Source organism: Mastomys coucha, unplaced genomic scaffold (genome assembly GCF_008632895.1).
Source record: "Mastomys coucha isolate ucsf_1 unplaced genomic scaffold, UCSF_Mcou_1 pScaffold22, whole genome shotgun sequence".
In the NCBI taxonomy this organism is placed as follows: domain Eukaryota; kingdom Metazoa; phylum Chordata; class Mammalia; order Rodentia; family Muridae; genus Mastomys; species Mastomys coucha.
In genome coordinates this window covers 88,348,268-88,369,738 of record NW_022196905.1, presented here as the reverse complement: position 1 = coordinate 88,369,738, position 21,471 = coordinate 88,348,268, and the positions used below count along the sequence as shown (strand labels likewise).

Sequence of the window (21,471 nt, the reverse complement as noted above, 5' to 3'; positions counted from 1 at the left end):
CTGCTGATATGATCAGGCTTGCTTCATATACCTTGGCTCGAGTGATACTTTTGTTAGATAGTAATTCCTTATTGGATGAATAGTTTTGCAAGTCTTATTTTGTAGGCTGCCTCTTTACTTACTGATTGTTTTCATAAAGATGTAATTCTGTTTTATTTTTATTTGTGATTTTGATGTCACATACAAAAGTCTTTGTATATTATTATTATCCCAAAGCAATTACCCTCTATTTTCTCATACGGTCATAGTTTCATATAGTAATTCTTTTGAATTGTTTTTCTGATTGGTGAAAGATAGATATCTAGTCTCATTCTGAGTCAATTTTGTTGCTTGCTATCAGGTTGCTATATGCTATGCATGGGTTATATGTGTTCTTGAGTTTTTTTATGCACATTTTATAGTTTGCTTTTTTTGCATGTAGTAGTTCATAATAATTCCTAATGATCCATTGATGTTTCTGTGGTATTGGTTATAATACTACCCCTTTCATATCTTTTCATTTACTGAGATCTTCTATTTCTTTAGTATACATAAAATTTATTTTATTTATATTTTTAAAGTGTTTTGTGAATCTTATTTTAAATCTCATCTTTATTCTTTCAACCTACTAAGTTTGAGCTCGTTTGTGTTTTCTGGTTCATCAGTAGGTTGCTTATGTAAAATGTTTTTACTTTTTTTGATATAAGTACTTAATACTACTTTTGCTGTATCACATAAATTTTGGTAATGTTATATTTCCATTTTATTTCAAGGAATGCGTAAATTTCACATAAATTCTTGAAACTAGAAGGCTTTGGAGTCATGCGATTTAATTTTTATATATTCATAATTTTTATAGTTCTTCATTTAAAAATTCATGTGCTCAGAGAAAATACATAATTTTGTATTTTTCAACTTTGTTGAAGTATTTTGTGCTGTAATATGTTATGGGCTATCCTGGTGAATGTTCTATGTGAGTAGTAGAGTGAAATATTCTATAAATGTCTATTAGGTATACTTGGTCTATAGCATACTTCAACTCTCATGTTTCTGTTTTCTTTCTGGCAGTTCTGGTCATTAGTAAACATGGGATAGTGAAGTTGGCATTTGATACATGTATATTTTATAACTTTGATATTCTTTAGCTTCTTATTATATTTGTGAACCACCATGTGGTTGCTGGGAATTGAACTCAGGACCTCTGGGAGAGCAGTCAGTGTTCTTAACCGCTGAGCCATCTCTCCAGCCTTTCTTATTATATTTGTAAAATTATCTCATTTCTTATGTTTTTTTTTTTTTTGAATTTTGAATTTTGATACAAATACAGCCCGGCACTCCTGGGTTCCATTTCCATGGAGCATCATACTCCAATACTTGAATTTTATTTCTTTGACAGTTACATACATGTATAGAGTTGATTATATTTGCCCCCAGCTTCCCTCTCCATCTCTCTCTAGACCCCATCCCAGTGTGCCCTCATCCTACATTCATGTACCTTTCTTTTGGGAGGGGGATCCACTGGGTTCCAATTAGTGGCCTCTTTTTGGAATGCTGACTGGTGCTGCCTTGATCTGTGTAGGTCTTATGTAGGTAACCATAGTTATATTGAGTTCATGAGTACAGCCATGATGTCATATTTAGATGACAGCATTTCACAGCACTCCTTGTTCTTATCTTCCAGCTGTTACATTCTTTCTGTTCCCAATTGTATATTTCTGAGTCTTGGGGGGTCAGAGGATTGATAAATATGTCCCATTTAAGGCTGAGCACTCAACAATCACTTATTCTCCACCCTTTGACCAGTTACGAGTATAATAAACTGTTGGCCACTGCATGGAGAATGTTTCTGTCCAAGGCTGCAAGCAGCACTAGTATATGGGTATAAACAGAAAGCTTAGAAGGTAGGTTGACAGAATGTCTATTTAACAAAGCATAAGTAACATTTGACAAAGATTTACTGTGCCTGGCATGAATTTCCTCCTGTAGAGCAGACTTCTGATCCAATCAGAAAGCAATTGGTTACCTCCATAGTCTTCATGTTTCTATCATACCGGTGGGCACATCTTTCCTGTCATATAGGTATTGTAGCATTCTGCATACTCTGTTGAGTAATACCATTAATGACTTTTTCTCCTCCCGTGGCACCATCCAGTACTCTGAACACCAGGGAAAATACTTTCAGCTTGATTGCTCTTTGTTCTGCAAACAATGTTTTGTGTGTTTAGCAGTAGGTTCTTACCAAGAACAATGGCAGTAGATTGTGTTGTTTGTGTTGTTTGTGTGTCTTGGGTCCCCTGATCATTAACTTGTAGGGAATTTTCCCATGCGTGCCACTGAAATTTTAATAACCCATGTCTTCTGAGAAGCATTGTCCACCCAAGCAGGTACCTGTGTTCAACTTTTTCTTTTGAATTTCATCTTTTAATTAGCTTACAAAATAGTAGGTTTCCATAAGGACTTTCCATCTAACCTTAGTTTGCTTAACCCACCTCTCAACACTCCTTCCCTGTCCTCTTTCCCTATCCCCACTTAAACCTTATTAAGTGTATTCTAGCCCTTAAGCCCTTAAGGTCTCTTCTCTCTTTTTACCTCTCATGAGCACTGTCTAGCTTTCTGACCACTACAGATACCCCATTTTAGATATACAGCTCTTCACTCCTAAGATCCATATTTGAGAAGTAAAATGTGGTTTTCTTGCTGGGCCTGGGTTATTCCACTTACTATGTGTTCTAGTTCCATCCATTTCCTTGCAAATTATATAATCTGCCCCATCTCTGTTTTTACAGCTGAATAAAATTCCATTGTGTATATGTTCCACATTTTCATTATCCATTCATTAATTGATAGACATTTCCTAAGTAACTGTTGTGAATAGGGCAACAATGAATATGGATGTGGGTATATTTCTGTAGGCATATATGGAGTCCTTTGGGGGTATACATGCCCAGGTAATGTATCTTTTTTCAGGTTTTGAGAAACCACTTCATTGATTTCCTTTGTGACTACACTACTTTACATTCCCACCACCAACAAGAATTCCTCTTTCCCACACATTGCTAGCATTTTTTACTATTTGTTTATTAATCATAGCCATTCTGACTGGGGTAAAATGGAATTTTGAAGTACTTTAAATTTACATTTTCCCGCTAATTTGTGGTGTTGAACACTTTAAAAAATGTTATTAGCCATTTGTATTTTTTCCTTTAAGAACTTTGCTTAGCTCCATGATCCATTTTTAAGTTTTTGTTTTCTTGATGCTTGCTACTTGAGTTCTTTGTATATTCCAAATACTAATCCAGTGTTGAATATATAGCAAGCAAAGATTTTCTCACTCTGAGGCTCTTCACTTGATTGACAGTTTCATTTGCTATTCAAATGCTTTTTACATTTAATTTTATGAGCTCAGGTTTGTTGGTTATTCTTGAGCGATTGGAGTCCTATTCAGAAAGTTCTTACTCATGCATATATCTTGACATGTGCTCCCTACTTTTTTTTCTAGCAGTTTCAGAGACCATTAATAATCACAGTTAATCTTAAAAGGTATGTATTGATTCCTGTTACTTTGCTGATTTTGTAGCATTTGGTTTTTTACTCTTCTTTTTGTCTTGCTTAACTATTATTCTAGTGTTATTTTCTTCAGTCCAAAGGATTCCTTCAAGGTTTTTTTTGTTTTGTTTTTTTGTTTTTTGGTTTTTTTATAGCTTTGTAGTCATGAATTTATTCATCCTTTTAAAAACATTTTTATTATATAAAGCTTTACTTTTTTCTTCAATGATGACTGATTGTTCTAGTATACCTGTCTGGGTTGGCAGTTGTCTTTCAGAACTTGAAATACATTTATACAGGCTGCTTGTTGGCTTTTAAATTTTCAGTTGAATAACCTGTTTTTATTCTGATGGGCCTGTATATGACTTGGATTTCTCTTTTACTATTTTCAAACTTTATTTTGTATGTTTAGTGTTTTAGCTATCACATGATCAATGGAGGGTCTCTTTTCTTTGTTTTTTTTTTTTTTTTTTTTTTTTTTTTTCTTTGTTTCTCCCTCTTCCACCCCCCTGTTTGGTATCCTAAATGCCTCCTGTGCTTGAATTAGTACCTCTTCCCCTAATTCTAGGAAATTTTCCATCATGATTCATTTTAACAATGTCTTCTGTGCCTTTCAGACTTTTCTATGTTCATTATCCATAGGTTTGGTCTGTTTCAACAGAGTATCAGCATGTACCTTAGACTTCCCACTGGTGTGTTGTTCTCTATCTGTCCTTGGTCATTCCACAGCCCCAGCCTCAGCCTCAGCCTCAGCCTCAGCCTCAAGCTCTCTTCCTACATCTGGGGGATTTTCTTAGGATTATTTAAGGCATGTTTGGCCTTTAGAATGAACTAAGTTCTCTTTCTCTTATTCCTACCATGATAAATTAGGTCTTTTCAGAATTTTATTTATGTCTTATTTCCACTGTAACTTTCTTACTGTTAGAGCTTTGTCTCTGTCTGATTGTTCTAGTTCTACTTTTTTTCATGCTCAGATAATGTGTCTCTTTGGTTGAGACCTAAGAGCTTTTTACTTTACATGACTTACTATTTAACATCCTGCATTTTGGCTTGTTGTTTTCTCTCTTTCTTTCTTTCTTTCTTTCTTTCTTTCTTTCTTTCTTTCTTTCTTTCTTTCTAAATTTGTGTATAGTTTTTTTGTATCTGGCTTTGTCCTGCTTATTTCATTCAGCTGTTTGTGTTCTCAGTCAGTAACTTTGTTCTTCTTTGATTTATTTTAACACACTTAGTTCTCTGGGATTTCATCTCAACTTATCTAACTAGATGCCATGACTGTAGGCTCAGTGATTTTGAACAGTTATGTTTTTTTTTTTCCATTTTATTATGCACTTGCTATTACTTTGTTTGGTTTTGTTTACTCATTATCAGTTTTCATTCATTCTGTTGAAGTATTTGCAGTGTTCATGTACAGGGCCTTGGATGTGGTAGAGTTGAGTGATAGTGAGGACCTTAGTTCCTCAGTCTAGGAGCTTCAGGGTACCTGGTGGGAATCCTGTGTTACTCCCTGGATAGGAAGGATATCAACTGCTAAAGCCACAGTTTCTTGTTATTACATGTGTTATACTAGTTAGTTAATAGCAATAGCTTCATTTGAATTTAGTAACTGTGGGAAGATAACCAAGGGTAGTATAGAGAATTCTCATATTTTAGATAATAATTAGGAGTTGGAGGGTGAGGACAAGGATTAAATGTTAATCTTGAAAAAGAAAACAAAATTGAGATGGATAAAGTAGTTGGGGGGTCGGTTTTACTGTTAGGGCTTACAGATTTTAGAGGTTGTTAAAGCTATGATGTCACAAAGAGGCTAAGGAGGAGAGAAAGAAGAAAACTTGCAGGAATAAGGAGTATTTAAGATGTGGCTGAAGAGTATAGTAAATAGTGGTTTGTAGTAAACTGGGTAGAGAAACACAAAAAACAGTCCTGAGCAATCAAAGAAAACCATCATGACTATAAGTACAAGAGTAGAGATTAAATAATAGAAGGTAAAATAAAAACAATGCTTATTGAGTAAGTTTTTGTGAATAAATAGAGGTGAAGTTTTGAAATGGCTATGGATCCAACAATCTCTATAGGTGCAGTGTGCAGGAGTGGGGAGTTGAAGCCCACTTTCAACGTGTCTGTATGTAAGGCCATCCTTGCATGCAGCTCACCTAGTAAGCTAGTTGATGATGCGTCCATGATACTTTACTTTTCTTCCTCTTTTGAAAATTATCTTTATATTGGATTTCTCATAGTTCTTCTAGAATGTATTTAGTTGTTCAACTTTTGCATTTTGTCCTACTTGGAATTTGGTAAGGTATACTTATGGTTGTTTATCATATTTGAGATGGTTTTGGCCACTAACTCTTTTAACTTTTTTCTTCTATTCTTCTGGGACTCATATCATGTGTATTCTTCATGGCATATATCTGAGGTCCCTTTCATCATTACTTTTTTTAAAGACTGAAGTTTGTAACTTTGGTCCTTTGCTCCTAGCTGTTCAAGATTTGTTGTTGAGCCATTCCTGAGAGTTGTACTGTTTGTTGTTTTCTATCTCATTTTCTTTGGCTTCTTTCTGTAGATTGTTTGTTTCTTTGTTTTTGATATATCTGTTTTTCATGTGGTTAAAATATCAATTTGAAACTATCCTTTGATCTTTGTTTTTGGGACAGTTTCTCATTGTTTGACTTATGATGGCCTTGATTTTGTGATCTTCCACTCTCAGCCTTGATTTTGTGATCTTCCACTCTCAGCCTTCTAATTTCAGGGATTATATGCTTGAAATTTAAAATGTTTCAGACAATTTTTAAAGCTTATTACATATTCAGCTAGTTCTCTGCTTATGGTGGAATTATACTCTAATAAATCCATTGTAATTGGAAAGTCAGCCACAGAGTACACTAAAGATCCTTGTAATCTTGTGCCTACCTGGAACCTACAAATTGTTATAGGTGCCTATCATCACAAGATAATTTACTTCATTTTCTGTAGCCTGATAAAAATACTAGAATTGAAGTGTGGTTTCTTCTAAATACATACTGCTTTTGAACAGTTCTAAAGCTTAAGAGCTGTTAAATTGAACCACCCAAGATCACACTGTTGGTATTGTAAGTAACTGATGGGCAGGGTTTTTTTTTCCTTTGTAAATTCATTATCTCCTCCCTTGGGTTTGCTCATAGTTTTTCGTTTTTGTTTTATAGGTTTTTATTTGTTTCTTAGAACTGTACTTTTAAGTAAAGGTGTCAATTCAGAAATCAGATTTTTACCCTGTTCTTTGTTATATGTGTTAGTGTTATTTGCCATATTTCTTCTTGCTTTAGTGAATTTTCAGAAGCAATACTGTATTGTGGCCACTAAAAACCTAATGATTTGTCTGAGATTGTCTTTAAATGCCTGGAATGTTAAATCTTTCCTCTTTGCTTTGTGGCTCTGTTTGGAACATACTTTCACTACTAAGCAGGAACTTTACAACTTCTGTTCTTTGTTTCCTGCCTAGGCATAGTTTCAGGGCCAGAGGTGAAACTTGAGCTGTGTTTTAGCCTTTCCTCTCTATATAGATAGAGTGGATGGTCAAGCCCTTACGGATACTGAATTCTCAAGGTTTTCATTTGTTCAGCCTGTTGTTTGTTCTATGTCTTACTATCTTCCCTACTTCCACAAAGCTAAAACTTGCCAGTAGTAGTTTCTACACTCTGTTACCTCTTACTGAGGCATGTGGGGAGTGTGAAGAAGAGATCTTCAGCTCTGGACAAGTTAGACAAATACTATGCCAACCAGATAGTGACTAGTATTTATCAGATGAAATGAGAAGAGCTCTATCTAGCTGGGCTGCTCTGATAGTGTGGATTACAAGTAAAACCTTCAGATACCTTTTTGCTTAATCAAATTTGTCTTTTTCCTTCAGTGAATCCTCTCTGGATGTTGCAGTCATTTGGTAAAATTTTCAAGATCACAAATAGAGTAATATATTGCTTAAAGAAAGGGCCATAGTTTTAGAAATACACTTTTAGGAACTTTATCTTTATGAATATTGTGCAATATATTTATGTAAGCCTAGATAGTAAAGCTAGGAACCCTCTCATCTCTTGATGCAGTCCAGTCCATATGGTAAGTATGAGATGGCGAAGTTACCATGATGTAACATGGCATGTAAATTAAAATAATTTTTTTAAATGTGTGGGAAATAATATGTTCTAGTATACTGTAATGTATGAACAAGTAACAGTTTTATTGCCATTACATATTATGTACCCTGCATAATGGTATATTTTATAATCTTACACAATGCGAGCATTGCCGGGCGGTGGTGGTGCACGCCTTTAATCCCAGCACTTGGGAGGCAGAGGCAGGCAGATTTCTGAGTTTGAGACCAGCCTGGTCTACAGAGTGAGTACCAGGACAGCCAGGGCTACACAGAGAAACCCTGTCTCGGAAAAAAAAAAAACCAAAAAACAAAAAAACCAAAAAAACCTCACCAACATTACCACAAATACACTTCAGTGACACAAAGGCCATAACATTGCATGGGATGAAATGTTTCCACCATCTTCATTGTAATCTCAGGGCAGGAACCACCATTACATATGTCATCTCTTACAGATACCATGTCATTATGGAGTATATAACTAACTCTTACTCTTGCATCCAGATAGAATGAAATAGTTGATTCTAAGCCAAATATGAATGTTGAGATTGTCATGAGCATGTTCGATGGTGCAGGAGAAGAAAATGAACTTCTGTAGCTGTAGAGCAAAGGAAGCTGTAAATCAATGCATTTACCCAACTCATTGGTAGAGGAATACCAGATAAGTGGGAATTCTCTTCATAGATTTTAGATGCTACCTTACTCTTAGCTTTAGGGTTTATGGAAGCTGATAGTTTACTTAAAATAGTGTGTCCTAAAAGTTGCAACCATGTTAGGTCTAATACAGGCATTGGTAATAACTATGAAAGGACAATAATAATAGCCTAGGATAATTTTGTGTATTGATTTGTAATATTCTGTCTCTACAATTATGTTTTAATCAGTCATTCTCCTGAATCTTCAACACAGAGGTAGCCATTTTACTGATCTAAGTTGATAGTAGAACCACTTTTAATTTTTATAAGGTTTATTGTAGCTTTTATGGAATTGAAGGTTTATTTGAAGGGCCTTTACTCTGCCACTTTTGACTACTTGTTAAAAAATTTTTTTTTTCTTTTTTTTTTTTCCCCGAGACAGGGTTTCTCTGTGTAGCCTTGGCTATCCTGGGACTCACTTTAGACCAGGCTGGCCTCGAACTCAGAAATCCGCCTGCCTCTGCCTCCCAAGTGCTGGGATTAAAGGTATGCGCCACCGCTGCCTGGCAGTTTTTTTTATTCTTGAATGAATGCTTAAACATGGCTGTCTGAGAGGTTTCATCCAGCAGCTGATTCAGAAGGATGCAGAGACCCACAGCCAAAGAGTGGATGGAGGTGGGGGACTCCACACAAGAGTTGGGGGAAGGATTGCAGGCCTGAAGGGGCTAAGAACTCCACAGGAAGACCAGCAAAGTCAACCTGGACCCTTGGAGGTCTCAAAGACTGAACTACCAACCAAAGAGCATATACTAGCTGGATCTAGACCTCCTTGCTCATATGTAGCAGACGTGAAGTTTGGTCATAGGTATCGAACAATTGGATCCGGCGATATTCCAAAAGCTATTGCCTGTATGTGAGATATTTTCTTCTAGCTGGGCTGCCTTGTCTGGCCTTAGTGAGAGAGGTTGTATCTAGCACTGCAGAGACTTGATGTGCCAAGGCAGGGGTTTCTCAGGGGCCCCCCATCCTCTCAGTGGAGAGGTAGAGGAGGAAGGATTGATGGGGGAGGGGTGACCAGGAGGAGAGCCAGTGAGCAGGATGTAAAGTGAATAAATAAAATGAAAACAAAACAAAGAAGAAATATATCCATTTCTTAAAGCAATTTTCTATTGAATTCTACTTTAGCCAGGTTTTTTGTTTTGTTAGGTTGTTTTTCTGGTTTTGACTGATGTTATAGTCATAATTTTTTTGCAGGGATAAATTTCCTGTTGATAAGTGAGAATAAGATTTGAAATCTCCAGTATATTTTATATCACATCTTGGGAATATAATCTGGTTTTGTTTTTAGCTTTTGAAAGATGTCCCCCTTCTTGTTTATCTTCTGATGTGTTTGATCCTTTTATTTAATGTCTTCTGTTTGTCATCATCATGGTCTAGTTTGTACTACAATGTATTTTTGTTAAGTGATATCATTTTATAAACTTCTTTGATTATATTGTGTCCTATATCAGCTTACTCATTACATTTTTTTCCTTGAGTTAGTATACAAAGTTAAGGGTTTGATTACAGCCTTTTCATATATATGTGTATAATTTTACTTTGTTCTTATTTAATTTTCCTCTTCCACAGCCCCTCCCCCATACACCCTAGGCATGCGCACTCTCTTTTGCTCTCTCTCATTAAACTTACTTATTTACAATATCAGTCCCCCTCCTTTCAGTACTCCCCCATGCAGATCATCCTCCCATTCTGCTCTCCCCTTCTCCTTTGAGAAGGGGGAGCCCCCTTCTAGGTATCCATCACATCTCCCCCCCCCCCCCCCCCCCCCCTGCACATCAAATCACTGCAGGACTTTGTGCATCCTCTCTCACTGAGGCCAGACAAGGCAGTGCAACCAAGGGAACAGGATTCATAGGCAGGCAGGCAGTGGATTCAGGGACAGCTCTTGCTCTGGTTGTCAGAGAACCCTCATGAAAACCAAGCTGCTCATATGCTATGTAATGTGCAGGGGGCCTAGGTCCAGACCCTGCTTGCTCTCTTGTTGGTGATTTATTGTCTGGGAGTTCCCAAGGGTCCAGGTTAGTTGACTCTGTTGGTCTTCCTGCCATCTGTGTGTTCCTCAAGTTTTCTTCCAACTCTTTCATGAGACTCCCCAAACTCCATTTAATGTTTGGGTATGGGTCTCTGCATCTCTTTCCATTGGCTTCTAGGTGGAGCCTCTCAGGATAGTTATGGTAGGCTACCATGTGCAAACATAACAGTATCATTAATAGTATCAGGGATTGGTTCTTGCCCATGGTCTGGGTCTCTTGGGGTAGTTGGCCATTCCCTCAGTCTCTGTTTTTTGTCCCTGCACATCTTGCAGGCAGGACACACTTTGGGTCAAAGGTTTTGTGGGTGGGTTGTTGTCTTTATCCCTCCTCCCAGATTCGTGCCTGGCTACAGGAAGTGGCTACTTTAGGATCATAGTCTCACTGCTAGGAGTCTCAGCTAGAATCTCCCCCATAGTCACCCTGGGGCCTCCCCCCATCCCAGGTCTCTGTCATGTCTTAGAGATTTCCCAACTCCTACTCCCTGCCAAGTTCCCTTTTCTCTCCCCTGCTCTCCCTATATATGATCCCCCATACCCTGTTCCCCTGTACATCCCCTTTTGTACCCAGTTTCCTCCCTCCCTCCATGTCTTATATAAAAGATACATATTTTATTTTCCCTTCTGAGAAAGATTCAACCATCTTCCTTGCCCTTTGGCTTCTTTGGGATTATAGAGTGTAGTGTGGGTATCCTATATTTTAGGACTAATATCCACTTACAAGTGAGTAAATAACATGCATGGATTTGGGTGACCTCACTCAGGAAGGTATTTTCTAGGTTCATCCATTCGCCTTCAAAATTCATGATGTCCTTGTTTTTAACAGCTGAGTAGTATTCCGTTGTGTGATTTAACCATATATATATATATTTTTTAAAATCCATTCTTTGGTTGGTTCCAGTTTCTGGCTGATATGAGTCAAGGTGCCACTAGGACAGTTGAGCAAGTGTCCTGTGGAAGATGGAGCATCTTTTGTGTATATGCCCTTTCTGGGCTCTTACTGGGCTCTTGTCTCCTGCTCTTCTCAAGTAATCCTCCTTTTAGGCCAGTTTTTCAAAACTTGTTTTCAATACTTTATAATGTTTTTCTATTTATAGATTGGCCAACGCCCCTGTCTTTTGATATAGGGTTGTTTGTTTATTACTTTCTTTGTTATATCAGAGACTAAAACTAATCTTCTCTTGTTTCTTCTGTTTTTATGACTCATTAAGCAATGTCTGATGCCAAAGGTTCTTTCAGCAGTAATCTTCTTTTATTTATTGTGAAGGTACACTGTTGATGTAGTTATAAATATGAAGGGAAAAGAGATTTATCAGTTGATACCAAGGTTTAAGGGACCCTCAGCTGAATATTTTTCTGTCTGTTACTGAAAACTAGAGGGGCCTATGTGGAATACTTTTTCTGCCTCTAGATCTGTTAAGCCTTAATAAAATTAGTATTTGAAGAAAATAGTTTTCTTAATGGTAGGACTTGTGGAAGGCATAATCAGCGGTAGTTTGGATATAAGGTTTTGGTTATAAGGATAAGAGTCGTAAACCATTTAACTACTCTACATTTTGTTATTGTTATGTTATTTAATATACCTTTTTTTCTTAATACTAAAGATATTTTTGATCAGTCATAACAAAGTTTTCCTTTCACATTTTCCTGTTATCTTGACAACAAATTTTCTTCTCACTTGAAATATTTGCATTTCCTCCTGTATAATGTCATACAAATATTCCAAGGGGACTTCTCTATGTAAAACAATTTGTTTTTGTTTTACATTTATCTATTCGTGTGGGAGGTAGGCACATGTTTTAGTCACAGGACAAAAATATAGTTGTTGGTTCTCCTACCATGTGATTCCTGGCAATAAAACTCAGGTCATCAGATTTGGCAGCAAGCAACTTTATTCTCAGTCATCTCTCTGGCCTGAGACCTCTTTTTATATGAAATCACTCATTCCTTCTTAAATAGAATTGTTATGTTTTGGTTAGCAGCCTATTTTGAAAGGTAATGTAGACTCTATAAGGTAATTTCTAAGTAAACCATGATTGTTATGTATGTGTTTATGAATATGCATGTATGTATTTCTTTTTGACAAGTGCAGATTTTAAGATCATACACTGAAATCTGGAAATAACTCTTTTGAAGTTACTCTTTATGGTGGTCTTAAAATATTTTCTTTATATTCATATAATTTCTTTAGGTGTGTGTCACAGATAAACCAGCGAAATTCAATTTAGGAAATTAGTATGTTGTTCTATAATGTATGCCCTGAAATTGCAATTGTCATGTTTTATTCTTGTTTTCTGTTTAAGGCAATCCTTTATCACAGGATATTATGAGCTTATACCAGGACCCAGATGGAACCCGAAAGCTACTGAACTTCATGCTTGACAATCTTGCAGGTAACACTTAATGACAAAGCATTGAACTCTACAGATGTTATCAGTAGCTGATGCACCACACATTACTTATATAGCTGCTTATAGGTTTGGAATTTCTAGCTTATGTAGTAATTAATGAAATAGGCAGTAATTATGAAGATTGTGAGATTTTTTTTCTATGTATGAGTACTTTCTGTTTATGAAGCAATGTGATGAGAGTTTTAGTTATACTATCATGTTGGAATTTTTACCTTTTACTATAACTATGGCTACTACTACTTACTACTCCTATTGCTACTTCAGCATTAGAGTCTTACTGTAGCCCTGGAATGCTGTGGACATTATAATGTAGACCTGGCTGGCTTCAAACTCACAAGATATTCACTTGTCCTCTGAGTTTTGGAATTAAAGGTACAAGATGATTCATATATGCCACATATGTAGAGGTGTCAGAGGAGGCCAGAAGAGGGTGTCAGATTTTCTGGAGTTGGAGTTATAAGTGGTTATAAGCTATCTTAAAGTGCTAAGAACCAAATTCAGATCTTTTGAAAGAGTAGCAAGTGCTCTTAACTATAGAACTATTTCCTATCCTCAGGATCTTTACATCTTATAGTATAAACATTGAGATAAAAATGACTAATAATTTCACAGACTATGAATACAAGATTGTCTTAATCATTAAGATAAATGCTTACCTGAATTTGGTACAGATTTTATATAAAAGTTTATCCATATAACAATTCTTGTTTTTCTTGTTTTGTTTTTTGTCTTTGTTTTTACTTTTAGTATAGTGTTCAGTAAATTAAATGAGATAAACAGTACTTTATTATAAAATTGGCTTTCTGTAAGATAATTTTTTCAACTATGTTAACAAATATGTCCACGTTTAGATAAGCTATGCTAAGGTATGATGCAGGTTAAGTGTTTTAAATACTCTCTGGATTTAATCCAGGGGTTTAATTAGAACACAATCTCATTATAAATCAAGGTTTGTCTATAGTTCAATTCATTGTACGTATGTGGAAAATTTGTGAGCAGTCTTTAAGAATACCAGAGTTATCGGATACTACAATGGTTGTAGTCCATATACAATTTTTTTTTTTACGTAAGAAGGCTTTTCTGTATGTACTAACTTTTTAAAAATTTTTGATATTATAACTTTTTATTGGTGTAAGCATTCAGAATGTGGGTATAAGCATGTAGAGTAATTCTAATTTACATTTTTGAGTAACATCTTTCTAAAATTATACATATTTTGGTTGTTGTTTTTGTATAGTATGAATGCCTGTGTGTGTGTGCACATATGCTGAATTGTCTTCCTCCCCCCCTTATTGATTACCTAGAGACAGAGTCAATCATTGAACCAGAATTAGCTTTTTTCAGCTGTGCAGACTGGCCTGCAGACTCTTGAGATATGCCTGTTTTGTCCTCTAACACTAGTGAAGACAGATATAACCATTTTTTTATGTAGTACTGGGAATTTGAGTTTAGGCCCTCATACTTGTAGAACATGCACTTTTTATCCTATGAGCTATCTTCTTCATCTACACATCTGGCCCCTTAAAAAATTTAAAAACCCCATTTAATTATTTATTTGACAGAGATTTACTATAACCTTGACTGGCCTAGAGCACACTATGTGGACCAAGCTGGCCACGAACTCACATAGATCCACTGGTTTCTTCTGTCTCCCAGGTGCTGGGTTGGAGTAAAGTTACATGATAGTCCCATATGTGTATTTTTTTTATTTTTACTCTGAACCATTTATTGATAATTCTATTGTTTCATTGCTGGTTTTAAATGTTTCTAGTGTTTTTTTTTTCAAGATTTATTTTTGTTTTATGTATATGAAAATTTGCTTGCATATATAATATGTGTGTCATGAGCATTCCTGATGATTGAGGAAGCTAGAGGAGGGCATCTGATACCCTGAAACTAGAGTGACTGGTTATGAGCCACTGTTTGAGTTTTGTATACTAAATGATTTTAACTGCGGAGCTTTCTCTGCAGACCCTGCTTCTAGTATTTTAAGCTGTTGATTGGCACATATATGTTTAGGATTGTTATTGCTCTATTTTATTTTTTAATTTTGAAAACTACTTTATCACATATTAACATAATCATTCTTGCTTTTTGAAAAGGTATTTTGTAATTTTCTATATTGTTGTATTTGAAGGTATGTAGAATAGCTGAGTCATTGTTTATTCACCTTACTAAGATTTTATCTTGCCTTTTAATTTAACTAAAGTATTCATGTAAGTGCTGGGATTAAAGGTGTGCATCAGCAACTCCTGATTTCTTTCACTGTTTTATGTCAATTTCACTCAAGAGTAGCTAGTTCAATCTCTTCAGAATTGAGGAAACAAAGAAGTTGAAATACTTCACTGGCAACTTTCTACAATGTCTTATTCCAGAGTTCCCAAAGATGTCCAGACATTTATCCTAACCCTGTCATCACCTTGGGTTCTAGGAAAATACAGCCTTCCAGAATACTCCTGCCTCCAAGATGAAGCAACTATCCACGTGTTGTGCTACATCTGTAGCAGCGCCACTCACTATGCCATAAAGCAGTGAAGACTTTTTCAAACCCACCTTGCTCAACCAGAACTGAGACCACTGACATGACTTCAAAAAACAAAAACCAAAAAAAACCATTGACTTTTAGAATGAATGAATATATGTTAAAAATAATAATAAAAAACAAAAACAGAAAAAAATGTCTTTGAAAGTATGAAAATACACTGGATAGTGGTGATACACGCCTTTAATCCCAGTAGTCGGTAGGCAGAGGCAGACAGATGGGTGAGTGTAAGGCCAGCCTGTCTACTTTTAAGTCTGAGTTCCAGGGCAACCAAAGCTACACAGAGAAACGGTCTCAAAAAACAAACAAACAAACAAACAAAAAACAATGAAAGAGCAGGTAATGAAAGCCTCATTAGAAAACTTTTTTGTGTACATTCGTTTTCTTTTTCTGTTTTAAGATCCTTGATTTACCAGTATGCTATAGTTTTGCAGAAGGGAACAAAGATAAATCATGACAACCTACCTATGTAATTAAAACAAAGGATTTTGCTTAAGGTTTTAAGTTTAAGGCACTTTCCATAAAATCACACATGTGGAAACATCATTAATGAGTTTCTTAATGTTCTTTTCTCATACTAGTTTTATGTTCTCTGAATAGCTTTTTAGACATTTAATTAAATGAATTTCACGATTGTGTCTGTACGTGCTCTGTGTGAGATCAGAGGACAGCTTTCAGAAGGCTCCTTTCACTTTGTGTCCTGTTGCTGTCACTGATCTGTACTCCAGCCTAGCTGGCTTGGAGCTTCCAACTGATTCTCTGGCCTCCTTTCATCTCTCTCATCTTAGAAAGGTGCTGGGATATGCAAAAGAATAAGGCTTTTTACATAGGTTCCATGGATGTGGATTGAGTTTGTTCAAGCTGAAGCAACAGGGATTCCACTGATTCCTGCATATCTTTTTTTTTTTTAAACTCTTAGTTTTTATGTCTATATTCAGTTGTAGGATTGGATTTTTAAGCCCACTTGTGGGCGTAAATAATAAATAGATTGATTTGGTAGTAGAAACTAAATGATACTAATTTTACACACATAGAGGATTATTTTGTTTTTAACTTTTTTCTTTCAGTTCATCCAGAGCAGCTTCCTCCGAGACCATGGATTACATTAAAAGAACGAGACCAAATTCTGCCATCAGGTAGCTTTTCTCATCTTTGACTTTTAAACTATAGCCTTATTTGAGCTTGTGATTACAGGCTTTCATTTTATCTACCATGGGTATAGATGTGCCCAAGAGTGTTGATAGGATAGACTTAAATAACATCAAGCTAGGCCTATTATACAAGTAAACACCTCTTGTCTTTCACATTGGTACACTGGGCTAGAAAATTATTCTTTGTGATGCAGCTTTTTAGAACTCTTAGATGATTCTTAAATTATCTAATGAGCAATAATAAACTTGCTTCTGAAAGGTTTTGAATTTCTTACGTACTTTTTCTTCCTTGTGAGGAAGACTGGCAAGATACTTAATGTTTAAGATATCCTGTGGAAATGTCAGCAGAATTGATTGTAGAAATGGTTCACAGTATTTCATAACTCTAAGGACATAACATGGCATATATGAAATTTAAGCCATTATGTCTTTTTGCAGATGCAATACTTTTCACTGCATGTTATGACATTTTAAGTTTGGAAATGCTACCTAAAATAAATTGTGAAGGGTCTAGAGAGATGGTTCAGTGGTTAAGAGCATTTGTTGCTCTTGAAGATGACCTGTGTTCAGTTTCTGGTGCCCACATGGCAGCACACAGTCATCTATAACTCTAGTCCAGGGAATCTGGTTCTCTAGGATGTAAGGCTGCTTTTGGGATACAAATACACAGGAATTCATGCATACACATAAAATATGTTTTAACAAAATTGTAAATTATTGTACAAGTGCCTCTTAAATCCATAAATATTTTATGATACTTAACTTCATTTTAAAATTAAATAAACATTTTAACTTTCATAGGTTAGGCCAATTACTGAATACTACTACTGTAATGATTTTTAAGGATTAGAAGTTATTATCGATATTTTGAACAATATAGACCTTCCCATTTCTGAGTTGATTGATTGGTTGGTTAAGGTTTTGTTGTTTTTGTTGTTGTTGTTGTTGTCATCATAGTTGTCGTTGTCGTTATTTTGTTTTTAAAGACAAGGTCTGTCTATTTAAGTCTGGCTGTCCTGGAATTTGCTGGTCTCACAGAATACTACCTTCTTCTGCCTCCCAAATGCTGATATTAAAAGTGTGTGCTGTCACACCTGGCCTTTGGCTTTATTTTTACTTTTATTTTTATTGTTCTAGAACATTCAGAACAAAACATTTGAGTATTGTGTGGAATGTATAACTTCTTCATGCTTCTCTTTGTATTTTAATGATGCTGAGAAATAACTCTTCATGATGTAGTTATGTGCCTTTCACAGCCTTATGATTTTAAAATCACCACAACTATAGGAAAACATCAGCCTGTTAAGTAGACATTGTTTCAAAATTACCACAAATGACACTCGTTTTAGCATGATCCATATTGAATGCTCTAAGTAAGGGAGACACTTCAGGTTTTAGAGTGCCTTGATTAGATGGATCGGTTTTCTGTTGTGTGGTCCCATTCTTCCTACCCTAACCTCCTCCATCTTCCTTAAAAGTGGAAGTCTCTTCCTTCCTTAGTTAGATTTTCATCTTCTGTTAAGTGAAACTAAGCCAGCTGCTGAAATACGAATATTTTGACTTTTGTATTTGAAATTTAGATGTATGAAAAAAAAATCACATAAGACATGAAGATAGAAGGGAAGGGAACTATTTGGGAAGAGGGAGGAAGGACCCTTTAGGAAGGGATTCACCAGGGCTGGGGAGGCTGGTGCTGGGTTAATAAGAACAAAGGACCTGCTGGACAAAAATGTCGGAATGAAACTGAACTATTTTTTTGTACCATGAACATACACTAATTAAAATTAAAAACAGTGTAAAAGTGAGTTTTATGCATTAAAGATGAACATATTTTTTGAGCTCTTTAATCCCTTCTTGAACACAAATGAGCATAATTTATAAGACTTCTATTACACAGCCACATATCTATTAAGAAAAGGAACAGTACATACAGCAAAATATTAAGTAGTCAGTGATTCCTAAACTAATGTATCCTTAGGGTTAACTGATGAAGAACCTAGTAAAGATTTTTCTTAGTTTGGTACTAACTGGATAAATTCTGAGTGGCAACATTGAAAAATGCTCTTTTCTTTTGCTGAATAGAGAGATGTGTAATAACTCAGGTAATGAAGAGTGATGTATACTGAAATTATTATAATCATTAACTATGCAATAGTCAGGCCTAGTTAGAGAAAAAATCTTCCAGATAGAAATGGAAATTGGAAATTATATCTGCAGCTTAATTAATTTTCACTTTAAAACTTGTAAAAATTGTATTAATGCAGAATTTAGTCTTTGTTAGAGAAATTTTCACTCCTAGACTTTTCTTAAAAAAAAATCTTACATCAAAAAGTCTCTAATATTAACAAAGCCAATAACCACAACAATGTACTTAACTTCTTTTCCTCTTCAGAGTGGTACTCCAAACCTGGAGAGGCAGAACATGCTAAACTCAGGGTACTAACTTTCACAGTATCATGGCTTATGAATGGTTCAGGGCCATTTCCAAAGTAAAAACAAAGGATATAAATAACTCCAACTGAAACGTACCCTTCAGTATACAAAATGGCCATGAATCTAATACTTTTCTGCCTTTTCTACTATTAAAAGTGAACCCAGCTTCAACAGAGTTACTTCCACTTGAGTTGCTTAGACATTTATGAAATTGATAGGTTTTTAACCATGCAGGCTTATTGATACATAAGTGGTATTTTCTTGAAAATAAGTATTCCAAAAACCTAATGTTCTGACTTAGCCTGGATATATCCTTTATATCAGAGTTTCTTTGTTGTTGTTTGACATTTTGTTGTTGTTTTTGAAAACCATCTACACAGTGACTAAAATGGGTACCTAAGATGGAGAATTGTTGAGGAAATTTAGGCCTTTTTATTGTTTTACATAATTGTTAATTTGAGTCAAATCAGGATTTTGTAAACTTTAATTTCTGTTTTACTGGTAGATTTCTAAGTATTGAGGTGATCATTTATGCTGCTGACTTAATAATTTAGAGTAGTGAGGGAATTTAGATTATTAGTCTGCTACAGTTATTGTTTTCAATAAGATTCAATATTAATCTTATAGAATAATAACTTTACTTCAGAAATGAATATTAGATTGGCAGAAAGGATTCCCTTATGGCTAAATTTTGTTCACCCTTTTTTGGCTTAGATTAGTAGGAATAATAGTAGGTCTCCCAAATGTTAACTATCAGTATTTTGATAAAAAGTAAGGAAATTAGAACCCTTTAACCTAGATTAAACTAAAATTTGCATTTGTGTTAATTAAACCAAACCATTTCCCCATAAACCACATGCAAATAAATATATAACTTTAAAAAATTTCTTAAATTTTCTTCAAAATTTTCAATATGGATAGCTAAATCTAGACTGTTAAACATTAGTGCATTGTAGTTCAGTATAATCATAGATAACACTGTAAATGAAATTGTTTTTAACTTGAAATGTGAATGTAAGAGTCATAGAAGATACTACATTTTTGAGAAATCCTGCATTCAAGTTAAACTAAAGAAAATACTTTATCATAATTTGCTTCTTCTGGCATTTTGCCATAATCATATAAGAACTGTTTTTGTGTGCTTCTGCGTGTATATTCTTGATACTGAGTAACAAAAAGTTGGCTAATTTCCTCCTTTTGTCTGTTTTTTTTCTCCCTTTCTTAGCATCATTCACGGTTATGTGTTACAATGTGTTATGTGATAAATATGCTACCAGGCAGCTATATGGCTATTGTCCGTCCTGGGCATTAAACTGGGAATACAGGAAAAAGGGAATTATGGAAGAAATTGTTAACTGGGACGCAGATATCATTAGTCTTCAGGTAACACTATAGAAATTAAATTGTGTTTAACTTAAAGACGAACTAAAAATAGTAGAAAATCCTACCTCTGGGAAAAAGCACATGTTCAAAGCAAAACTGAAAAAGAGTATTTTTTTTCTCCTTTAAAAGGGTAATAATTTTAGTAAAAATGAAAGAGGTTTCCATAGTGTAACTATATTGCTGACTGAGGGCACATGTGTATTTATTATCATTTATTATTTTCTGAAGTTAATTTTGCCTCCTATTCATGTTAACAATTCTCCCTATGAGCAATTTATTGGAATTATTGAAAGAGAAAATTGCAAAATGTGTACTAGTTTTTCAGGAATATAAGTTTTAAGAGTTGAGTTCAGAAGAAAAAAGTGTTTTCTTAAAGTTGTTTCTTAAACATTAAAAAAAAACCCTGCACAATTCATAAAATTTATTTTGCTTGATGAACTATTTCTAAAATTTAGACCTATCTGAATGTTTCTCTTTTTTTTTATTGGTAAATTTTTTATATCTGCTTGAATTCTCAAGAATAATTTTAAAATTCCTTTTCAATTCATTTAAATACTTACTAAGGGTTCAGATCTCCTAAGGGTGGACCGCTCACAGAAGAAGTTGTAGAAGTTATATAGCTTTGAATTGGAGAGGAGGACTTTAGAGCCTTCTATTTAAAACTTAAGAAGAACTATGCATTCTTTGGAAATTGAAATTTCTTTTCAATATTTAGCAGTAATTAGCCCAAAATTTTAAATAGTTTTTTCCTGTTTTTGTTAGTAATTTTATTATTTTATTATTTAATTAATTTTATTAATTTCAAAGCATCTTAAATGTTTTATTTGAAAAGATTTAAATAGACAATTATGTTTAATTAGATACAGCATGATATTTCAGTATATCTGTACAGTACTATATGTCTTGCTCATATATCCATCACCTCAAATAGTTTTCAGTTCTTAAGGATGTTTTAAAATTATTGTAGTATTTTACACATTTTCAGTATATCCTGGGAAGAAAACTGATGACCTGCTTTTTTTTTTTTTGGCTACATAGTATGCACCAATCCAGCCATAGCTACATAGCGAGACCCCATGTCAAAAAAAGAAAAAGAAACAGAAACCATTTTTTTTTTAATGAAATAGCTTGGTAGTTGTTGTTTTTTTGTATTTTATATTTTCTGAGACATAATAAGTA

The 21,471-nt window shown here is 34.8% G+C and overlaps 1 protein-coding gene across 5 annotated transcripts in view; it reads left to right on the top strand.

Moving 5' to 3' along the window:
- Positions 1–21,471, top strand: part of Cnot6l (CCR4-NOT transcription complex subunit 6 like) — a 78,991-nt gene that overhangs the window by 37,973 nt on the left and 19,547 nt on the right. For all 5 annotated transcript variants that reach the window (XM_031391129.1, XM_031391126.1, XM_031391127.1 and 2 more), the window contains exons 5-7: positions 12,676–12,765; positions 16,393–16,461; positions 20,135–20,292. In XM_031391129.1, the coding sequence (XP_031246989.1) occupies positions 12,676–12,765; positions 16,393–16,461; positions 20,135–20,292 (317 nt within the window). The remainder of the gene's footprint in view (positions 1–12,675; positions 12,766–16,392; positions 16,462–20,134; positions 20,293–21,471) is intronic.